This window comes from Schistocerca serialis, chromosome 5 (assembly GCF_023864345.2).
Source record: "Schistocerca serialis cubense isolate TAMUIC-IGC-003099 chromosome 5, iqSchSeri2.2, whole genome shotgun sequence".
Classification (NCBI taxonomy): domain Eukaryota; kingdom Metazoa; phylum Arthropoda; class Insecta; order Orthoptera; family Acrididae; genus Schistocerca; species Schistocerca serialis.
The window spans coordinates 205,044,214-205,067,899 of NC_064642.1; the positions used below are offsets into that span (position 1 = coordinate 205,044,214).

At 39.4% G+C, this 23,686-nt stretch overlaps 1 protein-coding gene across 5 annotated transcripts in view; it reads left to right on the forward strand.

The window, feature by feature from the left end:
• Positions 1 to 23,686, forward strand: part of LOC126480865 (uncharacterized) — a 114,669-nt gene that overhangs the window by 72,807 nt on the left and 18,176 nt on the right. For all 5 annotated transcript variants that reach the window (XM_050104240.1, XM_050104239.1, XM_050104243.1 and 2 more), the window contains exons 10-11: positions 13,851 to 13,906; positions 16,979 to 17,057. In XM_050104240.1, the coding sequence (XP_049960197.1) occupies positions 13,851 to 13,906; positions 16,979 to 17,057 (135 nt within the window). The remainder of the gene's footprint in view (positions 1 to 13,850; positions 13,907 to 16,978; positions 17,058 to 23,686) is intronic.

Sequence of the window (23,686 nt, forward strand, 5' to 3'; positions counted from 1 at the left end):
GCTTTCTCTAAGTCTACAAATGCTAGAAATGTAGGTCTGCCTTTCCTTAATCTATTTTCTAAGATAAGTCATAAGGTCAGTATTGCCTCACGTGTTCCAACATTTCTACGGAATCCAAACTGATCTTCCCCGAGGTCGGCTTCTACCAGTTTTTCCATTCGCCTGTAAAGAATACGCGTTAGTATTTTGCAGCAGTGACTTATTAAACTGATAGTTTGGTAATTTTCACATCTGTCAACACCTGCTTTCTTTGGGATTGGAATTATTATATTCTTCTTGAAGTCTGAGGGTATTTCGCCTGTCTCATACATCTTGCTCACCAGATGGTAGAGTTTTGTCAGGACTGGCTCTCCCAAGGCCGTCAGTAGTTCCAATGGAATGTTGTCTACTCCCGTGGCCTTGTTTCGACTCAGGTCTTTCAGTGCTCTGTCAAACTCTTCACGCAGTGTCTTATCTCCCATTTTGTCTTCATCTACATCCTCTTCCATTTCCATAATATTGTCCTCAAGTACATCACCCTTGTATAAACCCTCTATATACTCCTTCCACCTTTCTGCCTTCCCTTCTTTGCTTAGAACTGGGTTGCCATCTGAGCTCTTGATATTCATACAAGTGGTTCTCTTCTCTCCAAAGGTCTCTTTAATTTTCCTGTAGGCAGTATTTATCTTACCCCTAGTGAGACAAGCCTCTACATCCTTACATTTGTCCTCTAGGCATCCCTGCTTAGCCATTTTGCACTTCCTGTCGATCTCATTTTTGAGACGTTTGTATTCCTTTTTGCCTGCTTCATTTACTGCATTTTTGTATTTTCTCCTTTCATCAATTAAATTCAATATTTCTTCTGTTACCCAAGGATTTCTATTATTCCTCGTCTTTTTACCTACTTGATCGTCTGCTGCCTTCACTACTTCATGCCTCAGAGCTACCCATTCTTCTTCTACTGTATTTCTTTCCCCCATTCCTGTCAATTGTTCCCTTATGCTCTCCCTGAAACTCTCTACAACCTCTGGTTCTTTCAGTTTATCCAGTTCCCATCTCCTTAAATTCCTACCTTTTTGCAGTTTCTTCAGTTTCAATCTACAGTTCATAACCAATAGATTGTGGTCAGAATCCACATCTGCCCCTGGAAATGTTTACAACTTAAAACCTGGTTCCTAAATCTCTGTCTTACCATTATATAATCTATCTGATATCTTTTAGTATCTCCAGGATTCTTCCACGTATACAACCTTCTTTTATGATTCTTGAACCAAGTGTTAGCTATGATTAAGTTATGCTCTGTGCAAAATTCTACAAGGCGGCTTCCTCTCTCATTCCTTCCCCCCAATCCATATTCACCTACTATGTTTCCTTCTCTCCCTTTTCCTACTGACGAATTCCAGTCACCCATGACTATTAAATTTTCGTCTCCCTTCACTACCTGAATAATTTCTTTTATCTCGTCATACATTTCATCTATTTCTTCATCATCTGCAGAGCTAGTTGGCATATAAACTTGTCCATTCATGTCCATTAAACTAGCTTGCCTATTCTTCCTATTGTCAAATTGACATTGCTAATGTCCTGAAAAAGAAATCTTACTGTAGTTCATAGCAAAATGATAATTGTATTATAACACTATTGAAAAAATAATTATAATAAAAATAAACCGTGGCACAGTTCTGATGTAATCCCTTGATATATAACAGAAAGGGCAATGGAGGAAACATTTCTTATAGCGAATATTGTAAATGTTATCAGTCAGTATAATAATGAAATAAAATATTCTCAGCAACCTTTTCTTGCTCAGAATGTTAAAAATGAACATTTCTGTGAATCTTTCTTCAATAAGTAACGTATAGTTACCCTGTACAGAACAGTATTAATTAAACCTTTATATGCGTATTTCAGGAAACCAATCCTTTTCCTCAGAGTTAATCCTTCAAGCCAGTAGTTTCTGTGCACTCACCTAGTCTACTGCAGTAATTTACACAGCTGGCTGGTACAGGAATGTAGTGTTTTACTGGAATTGCTCTAACTTCGAAATTATTTACAGAAAAGCAATGATATTTTCAAGATTTTTTATATATAGAAAAGCAATGAAATTTTCAATATTTGCTAACTATACATCTTTAATTACAATTCAGACAGACACTGCATAACAGTTGCTGAGGAACAGAGGCATTGTTGGACAGGAATAATCACAGCCAATGATTGGACAACGTGAAACACGGTATATACATAACTGAGGTGTAGTGGCCTATTTATAATGAAAAATCATACACATGGGAAATCAGGATAACAGACATAAATAATGTTCATGTTTGATAAATGTCAGACTCCCAATATAAAGGTTGATATTGGACTTTCAGCAAGGAATGTGCCCTCCTTGTGGACTCTAAAGGACATTTTTAACATGTTATTCATGGTTCCCAAACTATCGAGTCCTTCTGGGATATTGTCTCATTCCATACTCAAGTCAGTTTTCATTTGTCGCACATTTCATAGAGGGGGCGTTTGTTGAGAAGTGCACCTGCCAAGAGCATCCCAGGCATCCTCTGTAGGGTTTAGGTTTAGGGAGTGTGCTCGCCATTCCATAGCTCAATGTTTTCACATTCCATTGTCAACACCTCAGCGGCCCTGTTTGTGTGGGCAGTGCCATCCATAAACAGAAAGTTCGGACATACCGCACCCCCAAACAGATGGACATGATCCAGAATAATCTCCATCAATAAAGTAGGCAAATATGTGGTGTTCGGCCATTGTACATAATACTAGTCCACACCATAATGCCTAGGCCATACCAATGACATTCTGTGCTGTGTGACATGTCCCCCCCCCCTCCCCTCTCTCTCTCTCTCTCTCTCTCTCTCTCTCTCTCTCTCTTTCTCTCTCTCTCCCCCCCTCTCTCTCCCTCTCCCTCCCTCCCCCCCTCCCCCCTCCCACCCACCCTAACTGGTGGATAGAATCCCTTGTCATAGTGAAGCACGATTCATCGGAGAACATCACTGCTCTCTATACTAATGAACTCTTTCTCAATGATGGCATGGGTGAAGAGGGATGCAGTGATGCTTTTAACAGGCTTCCGAACATACAAACCAGCTTGATTTAATGGTTCTAGGAGAGACACATGTACCAGCAGCGACTGCAAGGTCCACAGCAATCTGCGTAGGAGTGAGATATCTGTTCCTTTTCTCCATTATGCCTATGTGTCGATCCTCTTCTGAATCTGCTTAATGTATTCATCTCTTGGTCTCCCTCTATGATTTTTACCCTCCACGCTGCCCTCCAATGCTAAATTTGTGATCCCTTGATGCCTCAGAACATGTCCTACCAACAGGTCCCTTCATCTTGTCAAGTTGTGCCACAAACTCCTCTTCTCCCCAATTCTATTCAAAACCTCCTCATTAGTTATGTGATCTACCCATCTAATCTTCAACATTCTTCTGTAGTACCACATTTCGAAAGCTTCTATTCTCTGCTTGACCAAACTATTTATCGTGCATGTTTCACTTCCATGCATGGCTACACTCCATACAAATACTTTCAGAAACGACTTCCTGACACTTAAATCAATACTCGATGTTAACAAATTTCTCTTCTTCAGAAACGCTTTCCTTGCCATTGCCAGTCTACATTTTATATCCTCTCTACTTCGACCATCATCAGTTATTTTGCTTCCCAATAGCAAAACTCATTTCCTAATCTAACTCCCTCAGCATCACCCGACTTAATTTGACTACTTTCCATTATCCTCGTTTTGCTTTTGTTGATGTTCATCTTAAATCCTCCTTTCAAGACACTGTCCATTCCGTTCAACTGCTCTTCCAAGTCCTTTGCTGTCTCTGACAGAATTACAATGTCATCGGCGAACCTCAACGTTTTTATTTCTTCTCCATTGACTTTAATACCTACTCCAAATTTTTCTTTTGTTTCCTTTACTGCTTGCTCAATGTACCAATTGAATAACATCGGGGAAAGGCTACAACCCTGTCTCACTCCCTTCCCAACCACTGCTTCCCTTTCATGCCCCTCAATTCTTGTAACTGCCATCTGGTTTCTGTACAAATTGAAAATAGCCTTTCACTCCCTGTATTTTACCCCTGCCACCTTCAGAATTTGAAAGAGAGTATTCCAGTCAACATTGTCAAAAGCTTTCTCTAAGTCTACAAATGCTAGAAACGTAGGTCTGCCTTTCCTTAATCTATTTTCTAAGATAAGTCGTAGGGTCAGTATTGCCTCACGTGTTCCAACATTTCTGCGGAATCCAAATTGATCTTCGCCGAGGTCAGCTTCTACCAGTTTTTCCATTCGTCTGTAAAGAATACGCGTTAGTATTTTGCAGCAGTGACTTATTAAACTGATAGTTTGGTAATTTTCACATCTGTCAACACCTGCTTTCATTGGGATTGGAATTGTTATATTCTTCTTGAAGTCTGAGGGTATTTCGCCTGTCTCATACATCTTGCTCACCAGATGGTAGAGTTTTGTCAGGACTGGCTCTCCCAAGGCCGTCAGTAGTTCCAATGGAATGTTGTCTACTCCTGGGGCCTTGTTTCGACTCAGGTCTTTCAGTGCTCTGTCAAACTCTTCACGCAGTATCGTATCTCCCATTTCATCTTCTTCTACATCCTCTTCCATTTCCATAATATTGTCCTGAAGTACATCGCCCTTGTATAGACCCTCTATATACTCCTTCCACCTTTCTGCTTTCCCTTCTTTGCTTAGAACTGTGTTTCCATCTGAGCTCTTGATATTCATACAAGTTGTTCTCTTTTCTCCAAAGGTCTCTCTAACTTTCCTGTAGGCAGTATCTATCTTACCCCTAGTGAGATAAGCCTCTACATCCTTACATTTGTCCTCTAGGCATCCCTGCTTAGCCATTTTGCACTTCCTGTCGATCTCATTTTTGAGACGTTTGTATTCCCTTTTGCCTGGTTCATTTACAGCGTTTTTTTAATTTTCTCCTTTCATCAATTAAATTCAATATTCCTTGTGTTACCCAAGAATATCTACTAGCCCTCGTCTTTTTACCTACTTGATCCTCTGCTACTTTCACTACTTCATCCCTCAAAGCCGCCCATTCTTCTTCTACTGTATTTCTTTCCCCCTTCCTGTTAATTGTTCCCTTATGCTGTCCCTGAAACTCTGTACAACCTCTGGTTCTTTCAGTTTATCCAGGTCCCATCTCCTTAAATTCCCACCTTTTTGTGGTTTCTTCAGTTTTAATCTACAGTTCATAACCAATAGATTGTGATCAGAGTCCACATCTGTAGTATCTCCAGGATTCTTCCATGTATACAACCTTCTTTCATGATTCTTGAACCAAGTGTTAGCAATGATTAAGTTATGCTCTGTGCAAAATTCTACCAGACGGCTTCCTCTTTCATTTCTCTCCCCCAATCTATATTCACCCATTATGTTTCCTTCTCTCCCTTTTCCAACTCTCGAATTCCAGTCACCCATGACTATTAAATTTTCGTCTCCCTTTACTACCTGAATAATTTCTTTTATCTCATCATACATTTCTTCAATTTCTTCGTCAGCTGCAGAGCTAGTTGGCATATAAACTTGTACTACTGTAGTAGCCATGGGCTTTGTATCTATCTTGGCCACAATAATGCGTTCACAATGCTGTTGGTAGTAGCTTACCCGCACTCCAATTTTTTTATTCATTATTAAAACTACTCCTGCATTACCCCTATTTGATTTTGTATTTATAACCCTGTATTCAACTGACCAAAAGTTTTGTTCTTCCTGCCACCGAACTTCACTAAGTCCTGCTATATCTAAGTTCAACCTATCCATTTCCCTTTTTAAATTTTCTAACCTACCTGCCCGATTAAGGGATCTGACATTCCACGCTCTGATCTGTAGAACTCCAGTTTTCTTTCTCCTGATAACGACGCCCTCTTGAGTAGTCCCTGCCAGGAGATCCGAATGGGGGACTATTTTAGCTCTGGAATATTTTACCCAAGAGGACGCCATCATCATTTAACCATACAGTAAAGTTGCATGCCCTCGGGAAAAATTACGGCTGTAGTTTCCCCTTGCTTTCTGCCATTCGCAGTACCAGCACAGCAAGGCCGTTTTGGTTAGTGTTGGAAGGCCAGATCAGTCAATCATCCAGACTGTTGTCCCTGCAACTACAGAAAAGGCTACTGCCCCTCTTCAGGAACCACACGTTTGTCTGGCCTCTCAACAGATACCTCTCTGTTGTGGTTGCACCTACGGTACGGCCATCTGTATTGCTGAGGCACGCAAGCCTCCCCACCAATGGCAAGGTCCATGGTTCATGGTTCATGCTGCTGTACCACATAGAATGTCACACTAATCGGTTCCCCAACCACTTTCTTCAAACACCATACTGCATTGTGTGTCGAATGGGTACAGAGCATTGTGAATAGGCTTCACTCTCTACATTTTTGTTTAATATCAATGGCCAAATATTCATAATAATGATCGATTGTTCTGTAGCCATTGGCAGTTGTTCCTTAGAAAGTGTTGTTCGTTAGCAATTGTGAGGCAGTGTACATTGTCACTTAATATGAATTTTCAGTGTGGTGTACCTAGAAACAATCTTCAAAACAAAGTTCCCCATCAAAGTCTCTGCAGCATAATGATAATTCCTATCATTCTGCATCACACTACACATCTCTTTATAGGACTGTTCTTCTGTGTGGGTGGTATATTCTCAATGAAATCCCATGCTGTGAGCCATTCAGGCATAGATGTTTTTGAAGGCTGCCCACATTGAGGTGAAATCACATCCTTTCCATTAGTTTCCAGCAGTTATGATACAAGAAACAACCTGAAATGTACATGTGATTCTTCCTTTGTCTTCTCACTGGACTTGTAAACAATAGCCGGCCGGGGTGGCCGAGCGGTTCTAGGCACTACAGTCTGGAACCGCGCGACCGCTACGGTCGCAGGTTCGAATGCTGCCTCGGGCATGGGTGTGTGTGATGTCCTTAGGTTAGTTAGGTTTAAGTAATTCTAAGTTTTAGGGGACTGATGACCTCAGAAGTTAAGTCCCATAGTATTCAGAGCCAATTTTTTGTAAACAATAAAAACATTTTGCATGACAATATTCATCAGCCTTGTGAACATTTTCATGTACAACTTTGTGCCTTTCTTCCTTTCTATGAGAGAAGGATATAGTTTCTAAGCCTTCATATCTGCACCACCCATAAAAGAATTGTATTTTTTAATAAATTGAGGCTTTCTCATCTCTTTGCCCCATTTGGTTGTTGTAGCAGCTGCATCATTATGGAATGTTGAAATAAAAGTCACCTGTTTTTTATCCATCCATTTCAGCATCATAATACCCAGTGAATGATTTTACCTTTCTTGAGTGCATCAGGGCATCAGGTACATTCTTCCTATTCAGCCAAAGTGTGCCAGCTACATTTGTACCTCTTTCCACCAAACAGTAACACAAATGTGTGCTTTGTAATCTGACACAAATGTACGCTTTGTAATCACTGTCTGCCCAGAGTTTATGGCCTAAGTTAAAATGAGGCTCAGTAAGTTCTAATACTGTCTGACTTGTTTTCAGGGTATCTGCAGAAAGAAATTTTGTTTCTTTCTCAGTGGGACTTTATGTGTAAATAACTGCCATAAATATTGTGCGGGGGATTCACAGATCTTCTAGGTCTTTATTCCAAAATTTGATGTTTTTCTAGGTGGGCAGGTTTTTATTGCCAGCCTTCCTTTCCATAGCATAAGGGATTCATTCACCCAAGTGCTTTCTCCCATTTTATATATATTTTTAAATGTATCATTCAAGTGCTGAATGACCAAGTGCAGCTTGGACAATCTTTTATTTTTCTCAGACGCATTCACTTTCTCATAATGGCATCTACAAAGTATCTCAAATCTGTCTTGGTGCATAGTCTGGTTTGTTTCAGTCAGTATAATTGTCATCAGTAATATCTAGGTCACTCCCATTGTCATTTATACAATTTGTTCCTTGGTTCACTGATAATTGCAAGATTTTGCTCCGATGTAAGACTGCACTAAGTATTTGGCTGTGTAGTTGAGCATTCGAGGGCATCACTCCGATTGTAAGATACAACACATTGTCTCGTCTGACCTGTTCACTTTCTAACAAAAATGTTAAAGCTAGGTCAGCACAGACCTTTTTACAGTTAGCTGATGAAACAGCATAATTGGTTGTCAACAGAAGGCAAAGTAATGTAGTTTCACCTGCAAGAATGCACCTGGTAAGTATGTGATCAAGATAAAGCCAATGCAGATGCTCGCAACACACAAATTCATACTTGAGGTGCTGGCTTGAGGAGTTAATGCTAAACTTTACTTCGAAGTACATTGTTATTCAGTTTTGTATTTGTCACCTTAAAGATAAATCAAAAGTGGAATAAGTTTCCGGCGCATTATTTTAACCCATTGTGCCAGTGCCATTGAAAAATATATCCGAATACCCTTCTCAGGATACATCAGTTACCCTACTTTTCTTATTTTACTTATTGTAGGCCTGAGGCCTCGTACCTTCTTTGTCGAATTCGCTTCTTCTTTTCTTTATATTTGTTTTCCCAAGATAATTACTTTTCTCTTTGTTTGTGCTGTACGATCTAAACTTACATGAGCAACTGAATCTTATTCTTTGGCACTCATAAGAGTTTTTTTTTAAGCTAATGTTAAGTTATCATTACATAATTGTATATCAAAATTTAACATTCCACACAAACTGACTTAAAACACCACTAGATAAGCAAAATCATTACAGCTAATTCTAAATTGTCCACAAAAAATATTTAGATATATTTTCTCCACCAGTTCAGCTGCACCTGTAAAATAAATTTAAATAATTTTCCCGTATAGATTCTTCACATGCAATATAATTAAAGCTATTTTCTGCTCTTAAATTTAAATTACATACTTCAGTTTTCATATTGTTAACTGATGAATGAGGTTTACTGTTACCTGATTTGGCCTTTTGTTCATTTAAAATATTAACACTTTCTTTCAGCATTTGTTAAATTGGAACATAATATTCCTACTTCATCTGAGTCTGTACATTATTCTGAAATATCAAGTCTGGCAATAGTGTCTGAAGTTTGTTTTAGATCTGTATTTAATTCATCAGACTGATTGTTTACCTTTTTCTTGATCAAATCGGATTGTTCTGTTATGTCAGAATGTAAGTCTTCAAGTAAATTCAATATTGTAAATTTCTATGTGTAATAAATTTCTGTTTGTCTCTATGTTCCCTGATGTGATTCATCAATTTGTTCATCTAATTATTAACTTGTTTATGTGTCTTTCATTAGTTACATCAAATTGATTGGTGTGTTCATGTATTTTGGTGTTGGTTATATCTAATTTAGAATTTAGCTCAGTAGTTGTCGGAGCATTTGTCTTGAGAAGAGCTTCCTCAGGCTGCTTTAGTTCTGCTCTAAATTGTTCTTGATCTGCCTTAAATTTTTCAGTTAGATTTGTCAATAAATCTTTCAAACGAGGTTCCATATTTGTAGTTAATATGGACATACAGGCACACTGCTACTGCTAATAATAATAATAATACTGAAAAGCTTTTGATAGTGCACCCCACTCATGGTTACTACAAATATTGGAAATACACAAAGTAGATCCTAAATTGATACAGTTCCTAAACACAGTAATGAAAAATTGAAAACCACACTTAATATCCAAACAAATTCAAATAATATCACATCACAGCCAACACAGATTATGTGTGGAATATACCAAGGAGACTCATTAAGTCCTTTCTGGTTCTGCCTTGCTCTGAACCCACTATCCAACATGCTAAATAATACAAATTATGGATAAAATATTAATGGAACATACCAACACAAAATCATGCATTTGCTATACATGGACAATCTAAAACTACTGGCAGCAACAAATCAACAACTCAACCGATTACCAAAGATAACAGAAGTATTTAGCAATGATATAAATATGGCTTTTGGAACAGACAAATGTAAGAAAAATAGCATAGTCAAGGGAAAACACACTAAACAAGAAGATTACATATTGGATTACCACAGTGACTGCATAGAAGCGATGGAAAAAACAGATGCCTGTAAATATCTAGGATACGGACAAAAAATAGGAATAGATAATAAGATAATACAAATATTAAAGAAGAACTGAAAGAAAAATATAGACAAAGACTAACAAAAATACTGAAAACAGAATTGACAGCAAGGATCAAGACAAAAGCTATAAATACTTACGCTATACCAATATTGACCTACTCATTTGGAGTAGTGAAATGGAATAACAGACCTAGAAGCACTCAATACACTCACACGATCACAATGCCACAAATATAGAATACATCACATACATTCAGCAACAGAAAGATTCACATTAAGCAGAAAGGAAGGGGATTTATCAACATAAAAAACCTGATGTAATTCTTCATGCTTTCCCGGCGATCTGTTGTCATCTTGGATATTCGGGAATCCAGCCGGATGTTCGCGTCGTTCTCGCACGATATTTCAACAGCGTGCCTCGCTGTCTTCTTCAGGTGCTACCTGAGACTGGTCCTTGGCTCGATCGAGTCCAGTATTTATGCCTGGGAGGAGCTGGGCGTTCCCTAATCGGTCCGCGCCGGGTCGAGTGTTCCATCTGTGGTCCGCGCCCGCCAGACTCAGCTTCAATGGACCCCTCCAGTCGCAGATGTTCCGACTGCCGTCGGCGCCCGTTCTGGCCGTCGTCAACGGATGTGGTTATCACACATCCGTTGACGACGGCCAGAACGGGCGCCGACGGCAGTCGGAACATCTGCGACTGGAGGGGTCCATTGAAGCTGAGTCTGGCGGGCGCGGACCACAGATGGAACACTCGACCCGGCGCGGACCGATTAGGGAACGCCCAGCTCCTCCCAGGCATAAATACTGGACTCGATCGAGCCAAGGACCAGTCTCAGGTAGCACCTGAAGAAGACAGCGAGGCACGCTGTTGAAATATCGTGCGAGAACGACGCGAACATCCGGCTGGATTCCCGAATATCCAAGATGACATAAAAAACCTGCATTATGGACAATTTAAGAAAATTGTTTATAGAACGAGCAGAAACTAGCAAAATACACAAAGCAATCACTCATATAAATACATCAGCTACACCATTGCAATTTCATAACCACTTCTACAACCCTTTAGATCACATAACATCAACAGATATGAAGAAAGTAAATTGGAAAAAGAAAACACTACATGGCAAGCACCCGTATTATCTAACACAGCTACACATTGATCAAGACGCATCCAACACATGGCTAAGAAAAGGCAATATATGCAGTGAGACAGAAGGATTCATGATTGCAATACAGGATCAAACATTAAACACCAGATATTACAGCAAGCATATTATTAAAGATCCCAATACCACAACAGATAAATGCAGACTTTGCAAACAACAAATAGAAACAGTAGATCACATCACAAGCGGATGTACAATATTAGCAAATACAGAATACACCACAAGACATGACAATGTAGCAAAAATAATACATCAACAACTTGCCATACAACATAAACTAATAAAACATGTTCCCACATACAAGTATGCACCACAAAATGTACTGGAGAATGATGAATACAAATTATACTGGAACAAAACCATTATAACTGATAAAACAACACCACATAACAAACCTGAAATTATACTCACCAACAAAAAGAAGAAATTAACACAAATAACCGAAATATCCATACCCAATACAACAAATATACAGAAGATAACAGCAGAAAAAATTGAAAAATACGTCCAACTGGCTGAGGAAGTCAAGGATATGTGGCATCTGGATAAAGTTGACATTATACCAATTATACTATCAACTACAGGAGTCATACCACACAATATCCACCAGTACATCAACACAATACAGCTACATCCAAACGTATATATACAACTACAGGAATCTGTAATTATTGATACATGTTCAATTACCCGAAAGTTCCTAAATACAATGTAACATATACCGTACAGTTAAAAGGAAGTCACGCTTGATCAAGGTCCGCTTCACTTTCCATTTTTAACCAGACATAACGTCTGAGAAAGGAAAGAAATAATAATATTTTAACAATACTTTTCTAATAAACGATTCACCGACTCTTTGTTAGAAAATTTCTACTACAAATCAATTAAGTCTTGAGAGAAGGAGAGAGAGAGAGAGAGAGATAGAGATAGAGATAGAGATAGAGAGAGAGAGAGAGAGAGAGAGAGAGAGAGAGAGAAAGAGAGTTTTGTCGTGCAGCATGCAGCACTGTAATGTGGAATGCACAGTGCAACTGCAACTCAGTGACATCATGAAGTTGTTGAGCAACTGCCACCTGCACTGCTAGACACCATAGAATTGTCAGTCATGAGTTGATAACAGTCACCATTGGTAAAAGCTGCCGGCCACCAATCATCTGACTCACTGTGTTAATAACCTTCTTTGTTGTATGTAATGCTATCAATTTTAACTGAATTCCCTTGAGAATATATTTCATTCTTCTAAATATCTGGTTTTTAGTGCATGTATTGATATGTGCACTTCTTCTCACCGTTCAGTTATTTATTTGTATAATTGTTCAGTATTCCAGTTTATGTCTGCCCTCCAGCAATAATTAGCTCTGCACCCTCCAGTAGTGCACAACAAGTGTGGGGTACTTGTTGAGTTAGATGTGGATTAATTAATGAAGATTTCCTGTTTTTCTAGTTTACCTCTTGCTTTGCTGAACTGTTGCCTTGAATGGAGCAATAAGACATCTCCTCCTTTACTGTTTTGTACTGTAAGGAAAAATTTAATACTGCAAATACTCTTTTTCTTGACTAATTTTGCAGACACCTTATGTGTATGCAATAACATCACATATCAAATCAGAATGTCCAACACAAAACCTCATCATATGAGATAGAATCAGAATGACATTTCATTTTCTCGAGTCCAGTCATAAGGATTGTCAGAGTTACATATTCTCTGAGGATTTTGCACTTCTCCAAACTAGGCCAGTGATGCAATGAGCTGATATATTTGCTTGCTTCCAGGAACTTCCTCTTGTGAAGTTACTGCAATTGCCATCCCATCTTGGAGACTTACATTGTCCTTAAGTGTGATTCTCTGCATGCAACTAAAATAACAAATCTGACCAATATTTGTGCTCTCCACTATGATGACTTGTTTTCTAGTCTTCATTCACAAGTATTTTTCCTTGGTAAGAATACGTAAGGAACACAGCACTCCTCTGGAGTGATATGTAACACTACACTGTGCAGACTTCAGTCCAACATGCCGAAATCTGTAATTTATGACGATATCCACTAATTTCTGACTCTGAGAAGAAGCTGTTATGGGTCTGAAAATTAATTCTTTTACACCGTACGTAGTGTTGACTGTGGTGATTGTATGTGTCTGGTAAATACACGAAGAAGGGTACCCAAGAGAGCTGTGTTCGTGTAAAATCATTTATCTAGCATCATATTTTGTGACCATTTGCAAGTCACTAACATTTAACATTTTTTAACCAGTTCAGGGTGCAGCAGTTTGATCATAACTTCCATTGGTATTTAAATTTACTCGTCCGTAATGAACAAGTGTGGGTGGACACATTATTATTATTCAGAAGAAACAGCTGCCACTTGATTTTATCATATTGTTACAACAAATGAGTGGTGGATAATTGTATTCCAAATTACAACTGTGTTAAGTGTTTATGGACTACCAATTTCAGTTGGCTATGGTCCCAGTTTTCTGTCACTGTGTTGCTCTTATCTTTACAGCAAATATACTGAATTCATAAATGGTAAATGTGTGTATGGATACATTAACAGAGAGAATTGAAAAGATAACTACTCAGTAAAACAATCTCTAATTAAAGATTTTAAATTCCAGATCATCCTGCCGACCAAATGATGGCTGCCGACCAAATGATGGGACAGATCATCATGGTAAGTTGCCAGTGCAGTAAACAGTTAATCATTCGAAACTGTTAAATTAATAAGTCCTAGTAATGGAAGAAGGTTATAATAGTAAAAATAATTCTGGTTTTACACAAGAATCCATAAGGTGTCATACAAGGTGCATAGAAAAATTCAGTGAAATAAGAGTTCCAAACAAAATACCTTTACTGTCCCTCAGAGTAATCACCATTGGTTACAACACACTACTGAAATTGGTTGTAAAGCTGTTGAAAACTGTCTGCAAGCACCACGGTCATGTTTTGTCAGATATCTAGAACATTCACAAGTGTTAATGAACGATGTACTTACACTGTCTCTGCTTATCTTCAGCTCTTCTGCTCTCATTCTCAAAGGGAGCTGCTGAACATGCACAAGCAGCCGTGCACTTGTTCAGTGTTGTCTGGGACTGTGCTTGTTGATCTGAATGCAGTTCATCCTCGACACTGTCCTTTCCTTCTCTAAAACACAGTTTTTTCTCACTTCTTCAACACTGTACACTTGTTCTAACATGGCATGAGTCTCCATTGCCGTATTCCCTAATTTGAAGCAAAACTTCATGTTAATGCATCGCACCATTTTGCAATGACACATGTGCAATGGTTTCTTGTGGATGAATGGTGGCTGTCTTTGAGAATGAGAGAAAAACAGTTGGAGTTAAGCAAAGACAGTGCAAGCACTATTGTTCACAAACATTTTTAGACAATTTTGGATATCCAACAATGCTTGATCACAGTGCTTTGAGTGATTCAAAAGGAGCATTTGCTGACAGTTTTCAACAGCTTTACAACCAATGTCAGAAGTGTGTTGTATCCAGTGGTGGTTACTTTGAAGGTCAGTAAAGGTATTTTCTTTAAAACTTTTGTTTCCTTTATTTTCTGTAACCAATCACTGAGCATTTCTGAAGCATCTTCCGTGTGACAACTGTTTAATGTAGGAAAGCTTTGTAGTGTTGTGTCATCATTCAAGCTACTTAAGCCATTAGAACTGCAGTTCTGAGTAGATTATGATACATCATTTTTGTCTTGCACATTTTTTGGTGCAGACATTGTGTACTAGCTATTTTGTGTGCCCTTAAATAGCTATATACAGCATCTCCTTCCTGAGTTTGGAAACATGCAACATATATCCACATGGGTGGGCAGGTGGAGAGGTTGGTTATATACCGTGAAACCTCTTTATAACGTTCCTCCATATAATGTTTTCCTCTATGTTACGTCCGTTATTTTCAGTCCCGACTAAAAACCCATATAAACAATGTTAAATTTTCCTCTTTACTACGTTTCCTCTATATTACAATTTCCTCCATGTAACACTCATATTTTTGGAACCCTGGTCAATTATTTACCTCTTTATAATGTTTAAGTGACTGGATGTAGACACATTGTTTTCCGTTCTGTGGATTCACAGTTTGCACTAGCTCGGAAAGCCCGCACTCAGCGTTTTTCATATGTCAGCGGCAGAACCCGGTCATGCGACATGTGACACACATTCTGCTTGCGACCTTTTTGGAGTCATTTCAGTTGATGCTTTGTATTTGTAGCATGTTGTGTGAGCTGAGCAGCAAACAGTTCGTGTGTCTAGTGAGAGTGTGTCTTCGATATAATGTTTAAAAAAAAAAGCTTTCATCAGTGGACATGAGTGAAAAGCGGAAGAACATTTCTCTGGAAGAGAAGGCTTATGTTATTAAACAAGTGGAGGCATCTTCTGGTGTGAGTCGCGTGGAGCTAGCGAAGCAATTTGAACTGGCCTCCTTAACACTCAACACTATTATGAAAAACAGATCAACGATAATGGAAGGATTTGAGAATTGTGGAAATTCGAAATGTACGCATTTGAAACCATTGACTTATGGTGAAATGGAGGAAGTTTTATTAACTTGGTTTCAGAGAATTTGATGCCAAAATGGGGAGTGCTGCAAGAAAAGTGCTGATGTTTGTAGATAGATGTGTGGCACATCCACCAGATGGATCCTTTCTGAGAAATGTGAAAGTAATTTTCCTGCCACCCAACTGTATCAGCCATCTGCAACCTTTGGACTTGGGAATAATACAAGCCCTTAAGGTTATATATAGGACAGCCCTTGTAAAAAAAGGGCTTGAATTTGATGGACCAAAGAAAACCGGGAAGCCAGCAGAGCTCACAACTGAAGCTGAATATTTTACAGGCAATGAATTTAATTATGCACTTATGGAAGGAAGTCAGTGCTGAAACTATTAAAAACTGTTTGTGAAAGCGGGATTCTGTGAGAATGAGATGGCAGCTCCTGTGGAAGATGATGCAAATGATTTGCAAGAGTTTCAGGAATTAATAGGCAGTGATTCTGTCACTTTTGAGGACTTTGTGTCTGTGGATGACAACGTGGCAGCCACAGGAGTACAAAGTATTGAGGAGCTGACTGCAGAGAGAAGCTTGGAGAATAATAGTGGTAGTGAAAGTGACAGTGACAAGGAAGATGACCCTGTCCCCTTATACTACAGCAGCTGAAGCCTTTGAAACATTCAGGAGATATATGATGGCCCATAGACTTGAGGACAGAACAGTAGTTCAACTTGCTCATTTGGAGCAAGAAATGATTACCATAGAGTCTAGGAGAAATAGAAAACAAACATGCTTGCTTGAATATTTAAAAAAAAATCATAGGTATATGATTTTCAGATTGCATAGATTCCTAGAGTTTTGTGCAAATTTAAGTTCCGTTTCATAATTTAATTATTGAAGTAATATTTTTGTAACTAATTCTTTTTTAATCTGTACCATTTACTAATCATTTGATACATTGATCATTTGCAATGAATATCATATTAAAGTGTTGTGAAAATTTAAAATGTCGTCTATGGCACCATTTGTCAAAGCTGATTAGTGGTATCCCAATCTTCAGTAATGCCCTATAATTATTATTTGGAAGCCTTCCTCTTTATAGTGTTTTCCTCTATACATTGTTCAGAATTTGTGGTCCCTTGAAAAACGTTATATAGAGGTTTCACTGTATATTTTTTTCTTTTATATGAAGCCACCTACGTATTTTAGTGTTAAATATGAAGATTTTTTTTTCCCCCCCAGATGAGGATGACGACAATGAAGATGGACTGAGTGTTACGTTCGACAATGGGGTTAATGAAGTGGATCCCTGCAACTCTGGGTAATTATTTCTTGCTATCTTTGTTTATATTGTGATCTTTATGTGTATTATATAATACATTTGAGACATAAAACACAAATTACTGTCTTTGTCTCACAGAATACTGGGTGACATAATTATTAATCATTACTATTATAAAAAATGTAAATTCCACTAGTTAAAGTACATACTATTTTCAGTAATCACCATTTTGAGAATGATGACACGAGAAGTTCTTGCTATTTTTTTGAACTCAGGATCTTGTGTGTGTGTGTGTGTTCTTGTGGATCTTTCAGAAAAGGGATTTTTTTCCAGGGTGTATAAGCGGACAAGGAAAAAAAAATTCCCGGTTATCCCATTTAAAAAAATATACTTTTTCCCAGTCGAAAATACACTTTTTGCGTGTTAAGTGACAGTAGGTTTTCCATAGATTTTTCCTTTGGAACTGTAAAAATTATCAATTTTTTTTGGGTGGGGAGGAGGGTGGGGTGGGCGGGACAGGGGAGAGAAGTTTTGGAAAGAGTTTTGTTGAAAAAAAAAAAAAAGGAGATAAGTTTTGGAAAGACCTTTGATGTGCAGCAACATATACGCTGCATATTTTCGTATTACGAAAATATAAATTCGAATTTTACGAAACACAGCACTTTAGTTACCAGAGCATTAAAATTGAGATTGCGATGTCCTTTTGTAAGCCAGTCATGTCTCATGCTACGTGACCTTACCAGCAGATGTTCAGAGCATAATACACGTGTTATAGTCAGCCAATAGCAAGATCCCAGTTATGTAGCGTGAACATCCAAAGAGGAAAAGTTAATGGTTTACATTAATACAGGGTGTACATAAAGTCCGGGAACACTTTCAATTATTTATTGCACAAGAATCATACATTGTTCAGAAATATCATACATATGTCAATTTGAAGAGAAACCCTGAAAGTTTTTTTTTCCCCCTTTTCCATGTATACTGCCACAGTGTAGTTTGGTAATTTGCCGATAGTAAGCGCTAGTCACAAACATGGCGCGTTCAGGTGCGGAGCGAGCTGTCTGTGTTTTGGAGGGAACAGCTGTTTCATGAAATGGCCTCCCCGATCACCAGATGTGACATTTTGCTGTGGGGACACATTAAAGATCTGTTGTATGTACCATCTCTACCATGTGATGTGGCAGAGCTCAGGGAGAGAATACGAGAAGCGACTGCCACAGTCAACGATGCCATGCTGGGACAGGTATGGCAAGAATTCGGTTACTGTATTGGCGTCTGCTGGGTCACTCATGGTTTGCATATCACATGTTTAATTAAAAAAAATTAATAATAATAATAATAATAATAATAATAATAAATCAGAGTTTCTCTTCAAAATGCAATATGTATGACATCAGTACAATGTTTAGTTTTTGTGCAATAAATAATTGAAAGTGTTCCTGGACTTTATGTACACCCTGTAGTAAATTTAAAATAATGACATAAATGTCTGGTCTTCTGGGCGCGAAATTCTTGTAAGTGGTTGGTCCTCAAAGTGTTCAGTTTTAAACGCTCTGTGATTTAAGAAATTGATTCCACTTTCTCACACGTAACATAATTCATCTTGGGTAAAAAGAAATTTGCTTTGAAAGTAACGCTTTTTGAACCATCATTCGCAATGCTATCCTGAGACTGTTAGAAATAGGTTCGATTTAGCAGTTGCCAGAGAGTGCGTGAAAACAGGCATATTGTGTGTGTGGAGCTACAGTGGTGTATGAAGCCCTCATGTTCCTATGTATAGCACTAAGAGAGCTTACATTACACCATAAAAGAAACAGGACATCAGGGGATACTCCAAGAGCATTGGAATTTTGTAAACCATACTAAAATGCATATTTCAGCTTGAAGTGCTCATCAGTTTTTTTCCAGATTCACAATGCAGTAGGTCCCATCTGATATTAAGCTTTTCAGTGTGGTTTTTGGAATGTAAATTTTCTTGGAGTACCAGTACTATCTCATACTTGGTTCTTTATTATGGCATAATGCCATAGTGGCAGGAGATGAAAATGTGCACTTGAAATTCAGCAAATAGTGAACTAGCCAATACTATGGAACAAAACATTTCATTTCAAATAAATTGATTGCCTCAGCAGAAAGATTAATAATGCCAAATTTCTTTAGCAAACTGACAAAAATTACTTCATTGTTCTGCAAGGCGATTAATGTTTGACTGCTAATAAGTTGGAAATAAAATAGAATCAGAAAACTGAAACTAATAATATATTTTTGTCCTCCATACTTATGTGACTGTATTATAATTCGCTTGACGGCTCCCAGCCGCAGAAATCCGTTTTGGTTTCATTTGATGTGGGATCTGTAAATGAAGAGAAACACTTAACGCAAACAGGGGTCAGGCGGTGACTAACCCCCTCCCCACTACAACTCAGACAACACTGCATGTGCATGAATCTGGCAGCTAGGGAGCGCGAGAAAATTTTTTTCTCATTAGCATCTGGTTGCTTGCTGTTACTGCCGATACAGTTAACAGCCACACTTCAAGTAGTGGGAAGTGGGAGAAGGTACTGCTCATACACGAGTCAACTGCGCCTGCGCATGAGCCCGCTGGCAACTGGTCAGATGAACCTAATGTAAACGGTTGTGATGTCATGCTCATAGAAAGCAGTTTATTGTTACGAAGTATTACATAATCTTCGCCCTAAGGCCTTTGACATATTTTTGCTGTTTGCAGATGCTTGTTTGTGCACAGTGTTTTGTTGTTGTAAATGATGCATTTCCTGTGCCACTAAAGTTATATTTTTTCCCCTTTTGTTTATATTTTATTACTGCAGTATCATTCTCCAGTAGCAGGATACAGTAACATTCTTTGCTAGAGAATCAATTCTTACCAGCGTAAATCACAAAATTTTAACTGAAAGCTAAAACAATGAAAAATTCCCAGAATCCTGAAAAATTTCCTGAGGTTTTCCCGGTTTTCTCCGGGATGAAAAAATTCCCAGATTTTTCCCAGCTTTCCTGGTTGTCCTGGGTCGTATACACCAGATGTTTTCATGTGAGGCATTGATTACCTTTTTGTTATTACATTTTACTGAGCTGAGACATATTCCCAGTTTAATGACACATTGCAAACAAGTGAGCAAGAGTTGGTCGAGACTGATAAACCAGTTTGTTTGTGGAACATGGAGTGGCCTTTGGACATGGAAAGATTAGAGGCAACCAGCAGCATGATGATGTAGTAGAAAGCTGAAATTACTACATTAAACATTCAGATGAAATGTACACAAGATATTGTGTGTTTTAATTCCATGACTTCCACCAGAGGAAAATGTCTGGATATAAATTAACTACCTCCTCTGCAGTGAGTCCTTTGGATGCAGAGTGCTGACTACACCCATGTCAGAAGGAAAGCATACACAACCAATATTCAGTGAATTAGTTCAAGGAATTATAGATCTCGTAGAGAACTAGAAAATCTAAAAAGACAAATGAGTGGAAGTTATAGATGGTAATGGTCAGTAAAGTGAAGTGAAATGAACTGGCCAATTGATTATGGAATAATGGTTTCACCATCAGATAATGACAACAGAAGTTGCAGCAATTATATATGAGTTAGGGGGCACAGAATGAGTTCAAAGTTGAGTACTGTATGGATGCAAGTGGGTTGTTCCACATCAAGTGTTATAGGAGTCCCCACTCAGCCATCTCAGATTCTGTTTATAGGTGGAGGAGTCAGATAATTGGTGAATGCCTGGTGCCAGGTAGTAACTGCGATTAGTAACAACAGCGGTGCAACCTTTGTCTGCAGGTAGGATGTTTAGGTCGGGATATGTCTTGAGGTTGTGTGTTGCTGTTCTTTCTTCTTCTGAAAGGCTGGCATTCTGAGGAAGTGACCTGGGGAAGGATGGTGAGGCTAAGTTGGAGGTAAGGAATTCCTGGAAGGTGACCGTGAGTGGGTGAGGGGGGTGGAGGGGGGGGGGGGGGAGGATCATGGTTGGATGGTGGTGTGGACTGCAAGAGATGGTGTTCACTGTTGGAATTAGGGTGGTTTTGGTTTGAGAGATTGGCAGCATAGAAGTTCTTCCACTGCAGAGATTGGGAGAAGGGGAGTAGGTCTTTGACAAGTCCAGCATAGTTAAATTTGGGTGTAGAGCTAAAGGTGAGTCAAACATCTGTTGAGCTGAGAGTTTTGTTGGAAAGGTTAATGACAGTGATACAGGAATGTTTTGGCTCTGGATTTGGTAGGGAGTTTTTGGGGATGTGGCAGGCTGAAAAAAAAAAAAAAAAAAAAAAAAAAAAAAAAAAAAAAAAAAAAAAAAAAAAAAAAGAGGTCAGCTAGGCAGTGATTAGCTGCTATGAGGGGTGGACAAGGAAGGAAACAGTGGGTACATTAGGGCTTGGATAGTGGTGCCCCAAGGTGGCAGTAGGATGTCAGCAGGTTAGATAACTTAGGGAGGTGGTGTCAGGAATGCTCCTTCAGAGCAAGGGATTCAATTTCAGAGGTGTGATGTATGGAGTAGGGATTGCAGAATAGTAGTATCTTGTGGAGGGAGCAAAGGTGGTTCTGGGATGCCTGTGCCATGGAGATAGGTTTTAGAAGTACCAGGCCTGTGAGGGTCAGTAATTGTGGAATCTAGAAAGGTGTGGATCATCATGAGAGGATGGGTGGGATCCAGAGAAAGGAATCTTTACGGTTAGGCTGTTGGGGGGGGGGGGGGGGGGGGATTCCATGGTTTAGGCAGCATTTGAGAAGCAGGACATGGGACTGGGATTTAGCCAGGGAAAGGTATACTTTTCTGACCTGGTGTAGAAAGTTGGAGCAAGGGTCCATTGTGGTAGGAATGGTGTAAAGGAAATGGAAATGGCAGAAATGGGCAAAATACGTGTTGATGATTGTGAGAAGAGCCAGATATGTAAAAAGATGAGTAAAAATGCATAAAAATATGTAAAGACACACAGAAACATGCACAGATGTGTCAAAATAAACACAGATATGTAAAAATACACGCAAATATGTAAAAATATGCAAAAACATGTGAAACCACATGAAACTATGTAAAAATATGTACAAATACATTAAAAATGTACAGAAATGTAGGAGGAAAGAAACAATGAGTTATGGGAGTGTGTGTGTGTGTGTGTGTGGTGATGAGTGGAGAGAGAGAGAGAGAGAGAGAGAGTTGGGGGGGGGGGGGGGAGGGGTTAGGACGAGGTTCTAAGTTTGTGTGGCATGGGCAGGTGTGGAAAACAAACTGCTAAAGTATGTCAGGATGAGGGATGAAGTGGGATTATTAGGAATAAATATAATTAAAACTATCAGAGGAAAGAATCGGGGGCATCAGCTACTGCATCAATAATCCGCACAGTCGCGAAGTGTGTGTTGTGCACTGATGATCGCTGGTACAGTATGGCTCATAAGTAGACGTGGTTTGGAAGGCAGTGAATAAACACAGGAAAGAAGGGAAAGATGGATACTGAGAAGAGTTATGCTATAGAGAAGAGTAACAAAGGAAAGCATCACAGGATTGTAGGATGGAAGAAAGCCGTTCGGCAAAATCAAACAATGGAAACCTCAGGTAGGAATATCAACAATGTAGGAAAAGACAGTTTGCTACTTACCATAAAGATGCATTAAATTGGACACAGATACACTTAAAATACACTTACATAAAGCTTTCAGCCAGAGCCTTCATCACGAAAAGAGACACACACACCACTCATACACACAAACAAGCACACTTCATGCGCACATGACCTGCAACTCCAGCCCCTTGGGCCGGAATGCAGTTATCATGTAGGATGCAAGTGGCAGTCTGAAGGGGGAGGGGTAGGGGAAGGGGAAGGGATAGGGATAGGGATAGGGATAGGGATACGGATAGGGATAGGGATACGGATAGTAGTGTAGGGGTGGCAAGAGAGATGAAAGATGTGTGGTGGAGTGTGCAGGGGGTTGTGGGGCAAGGAGGTGGGGGAAAAAGGAGCAGAAAAAGAGAGGAGTGGGGGGAAAGACAGGCAGATTCATTGGCAGAGGGCGGCAAATAAACGGTGGAAGGTGAGAATGGAGAGGAGGTGAGAGGATAGGGAGTGGAAACTGTTGGATTTAGGGTGTGGGCGAAGGATGTGGTTCAGTTGTTCCGGTCCGGGGTGGTGCTGAGTGATCAAGGGGACACTCTTTTGTGGCTGGTTCTTTGAAATGGTGGGAGAATTGGAGAACTGGAGGTGTGAGAGGAAATGCCACAGGAGAGCTGTTTACAGACTACGTCTGGGGTTAGTGCCTGTCAGTGAAGGGCCTGGTGAGACCCCCAGCTCACTGAGCAAGGGAGTTTTTGTCACTGCAGATATGCCATCCCCAGCTGGCCAGGCTGTATGGGATGGATTTTTTGGTGTGAAAGGGATGGCAGCTGTTACAATGCAGGTACTGTTGGTGGGTGTAACGTGGACAGGGGTGTGGATGGAGCTATTAGAGAGGAGGAGGCCATGTAGATTGTGTTGAGGAGGACCACTGAAGTGGATGGGAGAGAAGGCATTCAGATTGTGAAGGAACGAAGATATGATGTCTTGGCACTGCCCAACCACCCACCCAGTACTTCCTATTCCAGTCCTGTCACATGTTTATCCTACCTCATCAGGGGCCAGGCCAACTGCAAAAGCAGCCATATCATTTACCAGCTCTG